Here is a 14,401-nt window from a genome sequence, read left to right on the forward strand (position 1 = left end):
ACAATTGTCATCTGCCTCCTACCAGCTAATCAAAGAATATCTATCCTGACCTAGAAGGATCATGTAAGCAGCCGTTTATTTTTAAGACCCAATTGTGACAACATTCAACGTAAGTTTAGGTATGATTTTGAGTCCTCCAAACTAGTAAATTCAGTGGAATGCTGTGTCTAAATTTTCCAGAAAGCAATTTAATCAATTTAGAGGTTGCAAATGAAGTACTTCACCATCAAATTACTGAAGCTGTAATGATTTTAGTCATACTGCAGCTTCATTAAGATACTAAATGCATTCTGCAGTAGAATACACAAACCTCATTTAACGGCATTCAATCACTCTGTCGACAGTATGTAGAGGTAGCCAGCTTCCTCAGAAAACCAGGCAGAAAACCAACAAAACCAATAACTGCACACTGTAGAATCCGAGTGCCCAAAGCAGACCACAGAATTATTGCATTGATTTCCACAAGGTCTCAGAGCCTTAACTACGTGACACCTCCTGATCCTTTTAATTAATGCCAATGGGCAAATACTTTGTTTAAAGTAGTCTAAATTGTTATTCTTCAATGTGATATTTAAAAATCTCAAACCTTGTTATAGACAAGCAGAAGGGAGCATGAGAACAGGAATACACACGAGGAAGACAAAGGGAAGGTGAGCACGTGATACGTATAAATGAGCTGGGTCACATTTTGGGGAACAGGATGGAAGAGACTGTAACCTATGTCTAAATAAAGATGGGCAATATTTTTCTGGCACAGAAAACAATAACAACAGGTTCATCATCAAACCTTCTTCACTTCCTCTACACCATCTTCCCCATTACATACATTACTCGTCAGAAGGCGACATGGAATTAACCTCAAGGTTATTCGGCAACTTACTTTAACATAAAACATTCTCCAGAAGGAAGACTAATCATTCAACTATCCAGAATCTAGTGACAACAAAAATGGCCATGAATCGAAAGTTCCGTCTGGTCTTTGGAATTCTCTACCCTAGGGGGCTATGAATGCTCAGCCGTTGAATATATTCAAGGCTGAGATCAATAGATTTTTGGATACTTAAGGGATATGGGGATAGGGTGGGAAAGTGGAGCTGAGGTCGAGGATCAGACATGATTTTACTAAATGGCCGAGTAAGCTCAAGGGGCCATATGCCCACTCCTGCCCCTACTCCTTTTGATATGGTGATTGCATTTAAAAACAAGATTTTTGGTGCCTCTCTCTAAATGAAGATATTCCCACAAACATGTAGTTAAAGAGTAATATGATCTTGAGGTCATGTCACTGGATGAAAGGATCTTGTTCTAAATTTTCCTGACAGTGTTTTGTAAGTAATTTCTTTGCTACAGACCATCATTTCTGGGGAAAGATTCCACAGATGTCATGCGGCCTCCAGTAGCTCACCAAAGGTAGTCACTTTTCACATCTAATCCCAGACCAGTATTTAACTGTGTAAGGTGTGGATGCCCAAGGTTTATTTTAGCATTCACACACACGCACCTTTCAGCATGTGTCATTGAATTTCCCCATTACTACCCAAGATTATTTTGGACAATTGCCGCACCCATATTGTTGTTCCAGTTAGAAAGCAGTAACTGATTTTGAATTAAAGCAATTATTCTGAACTGAGTGGAAAAACTAACTCGTGTATCCTTGTCCACCCATAAATCTAGGTATTACTGCATAATTAGGTGCAGTTAAAGTCTGAGCTATGCGAAACCTAAAATCTGATCACAAACAGATCTGATTAATGAGACTCCTTATTTCCACACATTGGCAAAATGAACTACAAGGTGCAAAAATGAGGAAAAGACTCAATGTACAAACTACTGTAGTTGCCTGACTTAGAAGTCCTCTATTTATTCGTATATTGCCTTTAAGAATAGATGGGTCATGTCACAGACTTCCCATTTCTTCCCCTCTTTGGGTTAAACACTGTGGTCATCCGTCGGAATCGATCAGCATGCTCCCATTTCCGAAGAAAATAATTCACTCCTCCACAAACCTGGTTTATCAAATTCTACCCCAGCTATCTAATCTGCAGCTGTTTTGACAAAGCCGCATGAAACTCATTAAAGCACCATTAGGATTTCACTCATTAAAGTAATGCAATTCAAGCCTCTGTCCCAACAGTTAATAGGGATGCAAACTTAAAAATTTTCCTTCTGCTTTGTTTAGTGATCATTTTGTTTATCTCCTCCCAAGTACATACAATCAGGAAGTCCGGCAGAAAGCTGACCCGCATGCAGGTCAAATAGCAAAGTCAAACATCAGTTGGTGCAATGTGCAACATTGTCATCAGAAGTAACTGAAGGCAGTCAAGACCGTAATGGATTTCAAATTAGATTACCCATACGACGTGGTCTAAAAACTAGTCACCATTAGCAATTACAGCACTCCTGTGATCTCATCTTTTAATAAAATTGTCTCTAATTTTCCATCTCTGTTCTGAAAGCACTTACTAATGGTGAGGTTAAATTCCTCAGGCACTGGCCATCCTTCACTCCTGGACACGTGGTCTTGGCTCCATGTTGAGGGGATTAACGTACTCAAATTCAATGTTGCTCACACCTAAGTAAAACCTGGCCAATTCTTCTATCGCCACAAAATCCTTCTTAAAAGGCAAAAGGGGACTAAGACCAACACCAGCAACCTGCTGGCGCAGGGTTTGAGATCATCAAAATCAGCACAGGCTAAGGATTAAACTCGGGACCAAGTAATTATGACTCAGCACCAGAAGAGGAAAAGGAGCAGACTCCTATTCTGCAGAAAGCCACTGTTAGCTCAAAAATACTTTGAGCATACATTTTGATATAGAGGGTCAAAATTTCACCAATAAAGCTTGTGAAAATGAAACAGATTAAATAAATTACTTTTATAATTAGCCTCATTTCTTTTGTCAAATTAAACAATACTTTTATGCAAACAGTGAGTGATGACATCAGGGAGGAGGGGAAATTAATTTAGTTAGATGAATCTAAGAACCACCTCATCGATAATGACGATTGATTCAGTTCGGCTGCACTCAGGAATTCTTCCCAATCAGGTCGTTACGCCTGAACAGTACTTCAGTAATCACACCATTCCCCCACGCGCACATGATTTAAAAAAAATGAAACCTTTCCAGCCAATCAGGAGAAACAGACCAAAAAAGTAATAAAGTAACCACTGAGATCTGAATTAATTTGCTTTTTACTAAAGAAACAGCAGTTATGGAGAGTCCACTCCTTTAAGAGTAGGCTTTGGGGCGGGGGGGGGAGAGACAGGCCGAGAGAGGGAGAAGGGGCAGACAGAGGGGTAGAGAGACAGCATCTAACCCCATAGACAGTATATAGTGTTCTCATTACACAGCCGTGCTATTCTCTGTACACACGTTGAAGTGTATTTACACTGTTTGCACACCATGGACATTAGATCGCACCTAGGCTCATTTTACAAATTTATGGTACATTAGTGCAAAGCCTCTGCAGCTATCATGTTAAAAGGCATAAGAAAACTATTTTTTATAAGCACAGGTGTACTCTACCAAATGCCACATCATATACTATTCTGTATCTGTAATTCAATGTGTCCTTTTAATGCTGAAAGGCACAATTGATATGCCTTCCTAGGTCAGTTAGAGGGTAATTATTCCTAAGCAGATTCATGCAGGTTAGAGATCATGCTGGCATTTTATAGAGAAACACAAGTACATCGAGAAATTTCATCCCTCATGCTAAGTCAGAAGATTCATCGTCTTAATCCATGCAACATGTCAGCGCCACCAATGTAATTGAAACAGTTTTTAGAAAATTGTAGGAGTGTCAAGTAATATGATCAGGTTCAAACTCCAAAACCGTATATATATTTGCACATATTGCATTTGATCTCACCCCAGAGCCACACAAACATAATGAGGGAGTGTTACACTATCGGAAGTATCATCTTTTGGGTGAGACTTGAGACAGATGCAAAAAACCTCAGGGCACTATTTTAAAAAGGAGAGCTCTCCTTCGTGTCCTGAACAGTAGTCATCCCTCAACAATTCATCACAAACAGATTACTCAATCAGTTTCCCCTGGTTGGGGAGTCTAGAACCAGGGGCCACAGTCTAAGGATATGGGGCAGGCCATTTAGGACTGAAAGGAGGAAACATTTCTTCACTGAGAGGGTGGTCAACCTGTGGAATTCTCTACCACAGAAGGCTATGGAGGCTGGTTCACTGAATATATTCAAGAAAGAAATTGATAAATTTTTGGATATTAGAGGCATCAAGGTGAGAAAGCGGGAAAATGGCATTGAGATAGAGGATCAGCCATGATCATACTGAATGGGAGTACAGGCTCTAAGGGCTGAATGGCCTACTCCAGCTCCTAGTTTCTATTGCTGTTCATGGGAACTTGATGCATGCAAATTGACTTTCAACATTTCCTACATTATCACACCAGTGACGACATTTCAAAAGTGCTTCATTGGCTGTAAACTGCATTGGAAGGTCATGAAGTCACAGCAGGGGTTTTCTTTGAAAAGCAGTGGAGGATCAGGTAATATCGGTTTTGTCGGGAATAAAAGAATTGCTGCTTAAAAATAAATTTGGAGGTGGGACAGCTGAACCCAACACTGAACATCAAGTATCATTGAGACAACTGGGAAGCTGCAAGGGAAGGCAAGTTTAAAAAGACAAAAAAGAATTGGAAAGAACGGAAAAAGCATGATAACCAGACATGATGAAAATAACATGACAGAAGAGCATGTTATGCACAGTGCGCTGCAGTGCCACACCAGTCTCCAAGATAATGGCCCAGATCTGCTGGTCAGCGTTGGAACTGAGCGGAACTGTTTGTGACTTAAATTGTGAATTTGCCACTTTACGTTAGAACTTTTGCTCCTTCTGGTCTTGGCTCAACCTCTTCCCTCACCTGACAGTGCTCACCCCGCACCCCTCTCCTGACAGTGCTCACCCACTTCCCACCAAGAAATGCAAAATGCACATTTTCCTCCCAACACACTCCCCTACAATGTTTTCTCTCCTGACATCAGCTGAACAGGAGATTCAAGAGCTGAGTCCAGAGAGAGGGTGAGAATTGCCAGAAGGCAGGGGGAGGGGAGGGGTTGAGCATTGCTGGGCTTGTTACTGTGTTGGAGTGCTTTGACACTCCAGTTGATTTACTTTGAGCTGTACTCCTCAACAAGCTTTACACCTGCTAGGAAAAGCTCTAAGTAAATTTGAGTAAAAACAGGTTAAATATAGTGCAAACAGCCAGACTCTATGGCCATCTGATCCCACTGTCATCGGGAATCAAAGAACAATCTGGGGAGGATAAAACCAGCAATTGCAAGTTTAAACTCACCACGTAGGTACCACGCATGTGCACGCATCAGGACTTCCTCAGGGTCCTGAGGCACATCAGCAACTTGAGTGGGGTCATTCACCACTCCATATTTGAAGATTCAGGCCAATGTCTGACAAGGTTCCCATTTTAAAGAAAATATTAATATTCTAAAATTGAGTTTTAAAAATGCTCAGTTAAGTCCCAAGTTTGACTGCCAATCATTAGCATGTACCATGTCCAGTTTCATAATGGCGCACAACACGTTCCAAATAATTGAAGTGTGATAGCACTCGAGCCATCTAAATCTGACTGGGATTATTGGCCAATCATGGCAAAACTGCACCAGGCACTGCACATTAGAAAGCAATATAAAATAGAATCCTAAATGGAACAATTTATTATTCCTAGGAATGTGGAGCTTTGAAACTTGAGAGCTATTGCATCATACACAGGTTTAATCATTACCCACTAGAGAACTGGGGCACAGTTGTTGACGACACTGGCCTTCGACCTTTGGGACCTAGGTTTAAAACAAGCCCAGGCTAATTGAATCAGAATCTCCTCTTAGCACAGCTGCAATGTCTTAACTAGAATGGGTTTGAGCTACTTCAATCTTGTGTGCAATGGGTACACGTCCACACTATAAAATGGCTTAAAGTTGGCAGTTATGTTCAGACACAAACGTATGTCCAGCGTCACCCAGTATCAGGAATGGGAAGTGAACCTGAAATTCAAGATCAGAGCATTAATGGGGAAAGGGTACCAAAAACTTTACTCTGTATCGACTCTCTACTACACTGGAACTAGGAATGCTTGATTCTCACAAAGTGGAAAATATTCCACTCTTCTTGACTATCTTTCAGAGGACAAAAATTAAAACAAAATTACGTTAAAACAAAGACCTCACACCACACCATAGCATCGCATCTGTTAGTTCTTAAAAGCTTAAAGTAAATTTTGAATAACCCACTGCTTATAGCCTGGTCTGTCAAAAAATGATTGAGTGCAAATGTCAACTGACTTGAAAAAGAAAGCTTTAAATGCCAAACAGATGCTAGGAATGTTCCTGTAATCACAGCACCAGCATTAATTCACTCATTTCCAGTATTTTTGATTTCTACACAGAGATCAACAAAAGCGAATCCTACCATGTGATGAAATACAGCTTGATGTCTGCTGAAGCTTCTTACCTCACCCAGGGACAGGATAGCCACTAACCCAAGATATCACCAGCTTGTCAATACGTGAATCGTGGGTATCACCAGATGATAGCGTTAGGCTCCAAACAGGAGTAACCTCCAAATACTCACTATCTTGATTCATAAATGAAGAATGACTAGTCGTGCATAGTGCTGCTAGGAGTCACCAAACCATTATCTTGAGAGGAGAGAATGGAAGAATTTGATGGCAGGAGAGGGAAGTTTCTTTTATATTTTCTTTCTTACATGGGAGTTTCTGCACCTCATTCCCTTCTGAATCAAAGTAACCAATAACTTCATTCAAAATTCCACTCTGACCTGCTAGCAATACTGATGAGGAAAAGCTAGCATGCATTCCAGTATAATTTTTGCTCCCTCTAATCCGTGCCCCAGTCCAATTGCCATCCCCAGAGACTGATATAACTGAGAAAGCTGTGTGGAACCTCGAGCAGAAACTTGTATAATGCTGTTAAAAAGTAAACCAAGTAATTTTTGGGGGGAACTTAGAACTTGCAAGGAAGTCATAGACCCATAATAAATGTGTTCCAATTTAAGCAATGATGCTTTTCAAAGGAAAACTAACTTCAGTCTCAAGTTCAAAATGGAGTTTCCTTTCAATCATTCTTGTATTATTCCTGCACCCAAGTACAGGTTGCTGCTCAGCATTAATGGAATCTGGTAAATGACTGCCATCCTGGTTGGAAATAGGACTCACTAAATCATGAGACTCTGGATTGTGCTCCAAAGATTTGGATGCCCGAGAAACTTCTTCACAATCCTGCAACCACTTCATGATATGACTTCAACTGTCTTGATTGAGAGATCTGAAATAGATGTCTTCAAAATCTGCACTGGGGTCAAGCAAGGCTGTATGATAGCCCTCATATTACTTACAATCTACCTGACAGCAGCTAATGACCTCAAATATCAACTGCCCTCTGGTGTCACTGCTAAATACCACCTATATGAAAAACTCTCATCAATCACCCCTGTGCCTAAACTAAACTGACCAGTGACACACATTATCTAGTTTGCAGGTGACTGCAGTGCTGTTGCTCATTCTGCACCAGATTTGCAAGCCACTCTCTCTCAGACGTCTACAACACAGGAGGCCACTTGGCCCATTGCGTCCATGCTGGTCAAAGGTCTGACTGCACTAATCCCATTTTCCATCATTTGGCCCATAGCCCTGGGGGCTATGGCAACACAAGTAAATATCTAAATACTTCTTAAATGTTACGAGTGTGTGTGACTCAATCACCCTTTTAGATAGAGAGTTCCAGACTCCTACCACCCTCTGGGAGAAAAAAAACTCAACTCCTCTTAGCCTTCTACCTCTTACCTTAAATCTATGCCCCCTGGTTATTGACCCGTCCACTAATGGGAAAAGTGCCTTCCTATCCACCCTATGCCCCTCAATCTTATACACCTCTATCAGGTTTCCTCTTAACCTTTGTTGCTCCAAGGAAAACAACCCCAGCCTATCCAATCTCTCCTCATAGCTCAAACCCTCCAGCCCAGGCGGCATCCTGGTAAATCTCCTCCGTGCCCTCTCCAGTGCAATCAAATCCTTCCCATAATGTGGTGACCAGAACTGCACTCTGTACTCCAGTTGTGGCTTAACCAGCATTTTATACAGTTCCAGCATAACCGCCCTGCTCTTGCATTTTTTGCCTCGGCTAATAAAGACAAGTATCCCATATGACTTCTTAACAACCTTATCTACCTGCACTGCTACCTTCAGGGATCTATGGATATGTACACCATTGTGTCTCTGTTCAATTCTGCACACAAAAACTCAGCCTGTCCTTGAATGTTGTCAAAACAAAAACTATATCTACCCACACCTGGTCAGCCAATAATCTACCTCACATATATGAAGGAGACACTCCGGAATTGAGCACTTCCGATACCTTGGCAGCCACCTCCCTCAAAGGCCACCATTAACCAAGATGGCAATCAGAACATGTGTAAGCATGGGACTGCCTATGATTACAGGGCAAGAAACAGCAAACTAAGTCAGGCAGAGAACATCAAAAAATGGAGTATATAATTTAAAATTTTCTTTAATTGGCTAGGATGCCAAAACAAAGTTTACTCAATGCTTTTGTAAAACTACTCATGCACCACTCGAGTGAAACTCAAAATCTTCTGAAGAAGTCTTTTGTACCTTCAAGTCGGGCTATTATTCTATTTGTGCAGTATCTTTTCAAAGTTGAAGCTTAGTATTAAGCAGTTGGCAATCACAGAAGAACTTTCAAATTTTCTTTCAACAAAAGCAGCTGTTACTAAACACTTGAGATGTTGTTGAGCACAGCAGATCTCAGATGGTATACAAATATAACTGAATATTAGCTTAGCTCAACAGACAGCACTCCTGCCTCCAAATTAAAAGGTCGAGAGTTTCACCATCACGTCAGGACTTCAACACAATCTCAGCTTTGTGCAATACTGAGAGATGAAATGCTAAACTGAAGATCCATCTGCCTCTGCTGCTGGACAGTAAACTCCATGGTAGTACTCACAAAGCAGCAGGGTGTTCTTCCAATGTGCTGGCTAACAGCCCTTCCCTCAAACCAGGGCAATAAGGAAAACTGACTGCTTTTGAAACACTGGTGCTACTCAAGCAATTCATCACATGAAGACAACATTTTACCAAATACATTACTCAACAGCATGTGCTATTCACCACAGTTGGGATTTGAGAGCAATTAAACTAGAATTGCAGGAAAATTAAATTCTCATCCTCATGCTAAAATCCCTCAATGGCCTTGCTCCTCCCAATCTCCAAACAACCCTCCAAGAATTCTGTTCCTTCAACTCTGGCCTCTTGTGCATCCCTCACTCCTTTTTGCTCTTCCCATTTGTGGTAGTTCCTTCAGCCATCTCTCCATAAACCACTCCATCCCCCTGTTCTTTTAAGACCCTCTTTAAAACCTCCGTCTCCAACCAAGCTTTTAGTCATCCATCCCAACATCCCATTATCCACTCCATTGGCTCGGTCAACGTTTGTCCGATTGCAGAATGCCTTGGGGCTTTTTCTGACGTTAGTGGTGCTGAGAAATGTAAGTTGGCATCCTACTGTATCCATTTTCTACAAGAGATAAAGCACTTAAGCTAATAAGTTCTATTGTATTTACAGATCTCCCTTTGGGTGATATTCAATTGGTTGCCATAAACTATTCCTGTCAACAGCAAGATTTGTCGCCACCAGTATTTGAGCTAGTTATGCAGCACAAAACATTCTCCAGGTACCCTTGACAATGTCGGAATTGTATGACAGAGTCTGTACAGGTCAAATGTACATCGGACAAAAAAAATTCATGTGCAAAATCACACTTTACTTAAAGTCTTTGAAAACACTAAACAAACATCATACTTTTTGTTCATTTATGGGAAGTGGGTAATGCTGGCAAGCAAGAATTTACAGCCCATCCCTAATTATCCTTAAGATGGTGCTGAGCTATCTTCTTCACAATTGAGTTGCTTGCTCGGTCATTGGGAGGGAAGTTAAGAGTCAACTACATGGCTGGTGGGTCTGAAGTCACATTTAGACAAGACAGGTCAAGGACAGTAGCTTTCCTTTACTAAAATTCCCATCTGGTTCACAGATCTTATGACAGCTATGGTCACTATTACTGGCACAGTACTAATTTTTTGTAATTGCAGATTTATTGAAATTAAATCTCCCACATGTCACAGTGGGGCTTGAAGTTGTTTCCAGGCCTCTGGAATACTGGTCCCATAATATGACATTTTCGTGAACAGGAGAATAGTGGTTATGCCCAGTATATTTTACAAAAAGCAACATGCTAATTATTCGAAGAGTTCAAATTTTATTTCTACCAATCAATTTCTGATGTTTTAAATGATAACGGGGAGCGCAGTGTATTTTGGCTCACAATTACTGTTAGGAAGAATTCTGTAACGGAGTCTAGACTCTTACCCTTGACGTTGGCCTTCTCAAGCTACGTAGAAGCTTCCCTCGCTTTGACTCATCTCCATCCGGTTCATACGTATTGGTGGTATTATCTCCCTTAGGCAATGAAGAATCAGCTTCTGCTTTTTTCTGTGATGATAGAGACCCAAGTTCATCGTCACTGCCAACACTGAAACTTGTTCGATAACTTGCAAACTTGCCTAACCTTTTGGATCGATCTCTATACAACGCTGGTTTGCTGACAGAGGAAAGTTTCCTCTGGCGCTCCAAAGAACTGATGTCCATTTCACTGTCTGACCCATTACCACTTCCATTCGACTGGGATTTTGCAGAAATAGAATTCCGAATTGTGATAATTTTGCCCTGGGTGCTGTCATGTGGTACTGAGTAGATATTCTCTTCATCCCCTCTTGGTCTCACCAAGGTGTCTATTGGTTCTGCATAATCAGAGGTGTATGATCCATCGTCAGAAGGTGCCCAACTTACAGTTGAAGGTTTTCTTGGCATTTCTTTGTTGGCTGGTTCTTTCTCAGAGGGATCCATTTTCTTCATCAGTTTGTCAAAATGTACCATTGGCTTTGGTTTTACAGGAGGAGGTACTTTGTTATTTAGCCTCTCAAAAGAGCTGAATGTGCTGTACAGTGAGTAGTTGTCATTCCCTTCAAGGTCCATTAAGAGCTTGGATTGCTCTTTAGTCACTGGAGTCCCGGAGGTTTCATCTCGAAGTGCAACATAGGGTGGTGGGCCTTCAATATCCTCATCATAGTCAAAGCAGTTCGAATTGTTGAGGGGTGAGCTAGGCCTGGGAGAAAAGTTAAACACTTCTTCTGGGTTGCTGCATGCTTCTGCTGCATTGTCATACATGTGTGAAGCTTCAACGAAGATTTTCTTTTCAGCCGCATCTCTGAAAAATGGAGCAAAAATCTCCACATTGTGCTGAAACAGCTGTCCGCTAGGTATTCCAGTAAACCTGCCAGAGATCTCATGAGCAATTTCCTGGCCTTCTTCAAGCTGGTCCCGTGAGACATCGCTCTCTGACACTTCAGCTCCTTCAGTGATTGCTACTAACTGAATCGGGATGATGTCTTGCACATCTGACAAAAAGGCACGGAGCATTGCTAAAGAAGCCTTGCGCCTAGCCAAATAAAAAACAATGTATCCATGGACTAACTGGTTTTTCCTTATGTTGAAAGAGGAATGATAGGAAAGAATCGATAGTTCAACACTCTTACGCACTGCTCCAATTGCTAATTCAAGCATTACCGAATTGCTGTTCCCAGGCTGCAATGAGCTACAAAAATGAGGTTGAATGATGGAGAAGAGGACTTCATCCACGCTAAATAAATCACCACACATCAAACACATTACTATTCGAAGATCTGCATCAGTTAAGTCTTTAATGCTGGGGGATGCACTTACTAGGTTCAAATTGCGTTTCATGGTATCCAACAAGCCTTTCAAAGCCTGATTGATTTGCAATTCACTAAAGTTTCGCCCAGAACCTACACTGAGAGAAGTTACATCAACAAAAGGACACTGCAATTTGTTGGCAAGTTGTTGGCCATGGTTCCTCAAAGTCTGTAGTGTTTCTCCACCGCTCTCCCTTTTGTTTGCTAGAACTAGTGTTAGAGGCAACTGCGCTAAATGATTGTCCCTTCGGTCTAAAGTAGACTCTTTCAGTTTCTCTAAGCTCTCCTTTATGTAGTACAGCGATTCTTTGGAGTTGTAGAGGCAAAGGCAACCATGAGGTTGAAAGGTCGGTGTCTGAAAAGAATTAACCCGGTGTTTCACATTTCCTTCTATCGGTCTCAATGATAGCTCATACATTTTGCCCTCAAGCACATACTTGTCATCAGTACATAGCACTCGAATCTCATTAGCTAGTTCATGTGCAAGTCCATCCTTGCCAAGAAGTACAAGGTTGAGTTTGTCAGCACTGGAGTCCAAATGAGAATTCACATGGCTTCGGTCAGAAGATCGATAAAATCTAGCAGCCAACAACTGTTCAACTTTACTGTCCATACATTTCTGACTGTTTGGACAAGTCTCTTTTGTCGGATGGTACACAAAATGAATGTGCTTCAAGACAAGAGCATCCCGCTCAGCTTGCAGCTTTTGAAGTGCCTTAAATCGTTGTTCTTCTCCCAAAACATCCTGGATGAGACCCATTTTCTCCTTGCTGGGCTTCGCATCCAACTCCAATTCATAAAACAACTCTGAATACTCTAAAAGCAATTCCTGAAACTGATCCTTGGCCTTATCTATGATCTCACGTTGGTGTCTACTGTAAATATCTTGGTATTCATGCTCTTGGAGCCACTGATAGAATTCCTCATTCATAACAAAACTTCTAGCCTCTTCCCATGGTTTTCCAGGGGTTATAAAAGGTGATGATGCCAGGTTTTCCTTAAAAGCTCTCCTCATCTCAGCTTTCTTTCTTTCATTCTTCAATTTCTCCAAATGCTTTTTAAATTGATCTTCTGCACATTTCCCAGCCAACAAGTCAAATGGAATCCTGTCGTCGTCCACTTTGTCAATATGATCAGTTTTATCCCATGGTGTCTCACTAAGAACAACAAACCAGGCTGAGAAATCCTGCTTGGTCTTCAATCTCTGCTGTGCTGTGGGCCAATTCAAGTTTTCAATCTCGTTCAGATCTGGAAAAAGGGCATCAAGGGCGAGCACAAGTCTATTGAGGTACTTGTTCTTTAAGTGGTCAATGTGCTTGTCCTTGAGCATCAGGACATGCTGAGAGAACAGTTTTTTGGCCTTCAGAGTTCCTTCTAGATACACATACTCCTGGAATTCAGGTTTCATCTGCATTTTCCTAGTGGCATTCATCCAACTTTCATTATGATGTGTGACACAGTGGCTAATGATAAATTCATACTTATCTTTTCCATGAGCTATTAGTTGACTTTGTTGTTTCAACGCTTCATAGTATGGAGTTATTTTGGGTCTTGCCCTGCTTTTATCTATTAGCTGCGCTAAAGTACTAAAGGCCAGTTCCACATTGACATTCGATCGAGCTGATGTCTCCACCACTTGGAGGTTCTTTCTTGTCATGGCGAAGGAGTGTGCCTCACGTATGTACCGTTCCACGCCTTCGTCACATTTTGTCAGCACCACCACAATAGGTTTTTTTGTTTTTATTATTTGGTTATACAAATTTGTGACAAACTTAAGCTGCTCCTCAAAATTCCTGTTCATACCCCGGCTGACATCTACGCAGAGAAGGAAACCATCGATCAGTAGTTTCCCTTCTGGCATCTGCTTCTGTTCAAAGTCTTGTTCCAGACCCAACTGGTCAGTGCAAATATACATCAGCTTTTCAGCGGATGCCAATTTGGTTGCTGCAGCACGTTTAATATAGGGCTGCAGGGCAGTGCTCCGATGAGGCTGAAAAGTCTGATCATCAATGAACTCAGTTTGTTCCACCACATGAATTCGACATTCCACTCCTTCCTCCACTGTTCTACCAACCTCACCCCAATACAAAAAATGGTCATTGTTAACAACACGGCCCCCAAAGTCACTGGTGCTGAGGACAGATGTATGGTCAAGATGAAATTCATCGGCTTTAGGGCGTACAAATCGATTGCAGAAACATGACTTCCCAACTCCGCACTGGCCCTTCTCTTTTTCCGTCCCAGATAATCCCACGACACTAATGCTGTAGTTTGGGATCCGCACATCCTGTTTCTTTGCCATCATAATTATCCGATCATCCTGACAGGGTCAATAGCAGTACCACCATAGAACTCAGATTGCTCGCAGTACAATTATAGACTGACACCTTTTGCAGCACGAGCTTCAGATCCCATGTTTTCGTGGTCCTCAGTGTTACTATCCTTCTGCCCCTGGCAGCTAAAAGTCGACGGTCCCAGTAACTCCCTGTAAAAGAAAAAAATGAAAAATTAATTAGGGTTGGAAAATGAAACTGCAAAGT

General features: G+C 41.5%; 1 protein-coding gene across 1 annotated transcript in view; it reads right to left on the minus strand.

Moving 5' to 3' along the window:
* The window catches only part of arhgap35a (Rho GTPase activating protein 35a), a 121,178-nt gene that overhangs the window by 61,843 nt on the left and 44,934 nt on the right, over positions 1-14,401 (minus strand). The window contains exon 3 of the mRNA XM_041179504.1: positions 10,459-14,346. Coding sequence (XP_041035438.1) covers positions 10,459-14,166 — 3,708 coding nt within the window. The 5' untranslated portion in view covers positions 14,167-14,346. The remainder of the gene's footprint in view (positions 1-10,458; positions 14,347-14,401) is intronic.

The sequence above is a fragment of the Carcharodon carcharias genome, chromosome 34, assembly GCF_017639515.1.
Source record: "Carcharodon carcharias isolate sCarCar2 chromosome 34, sCarCar2.pri, whole genome shotgun sequence".
Taxonomy (NCBI): Eukaryota; Metazoa; Chordata; class Chondrichthyes; order Lamniformes; family Lamnidae; genus Carcharodon; species Carcharodon carcharias.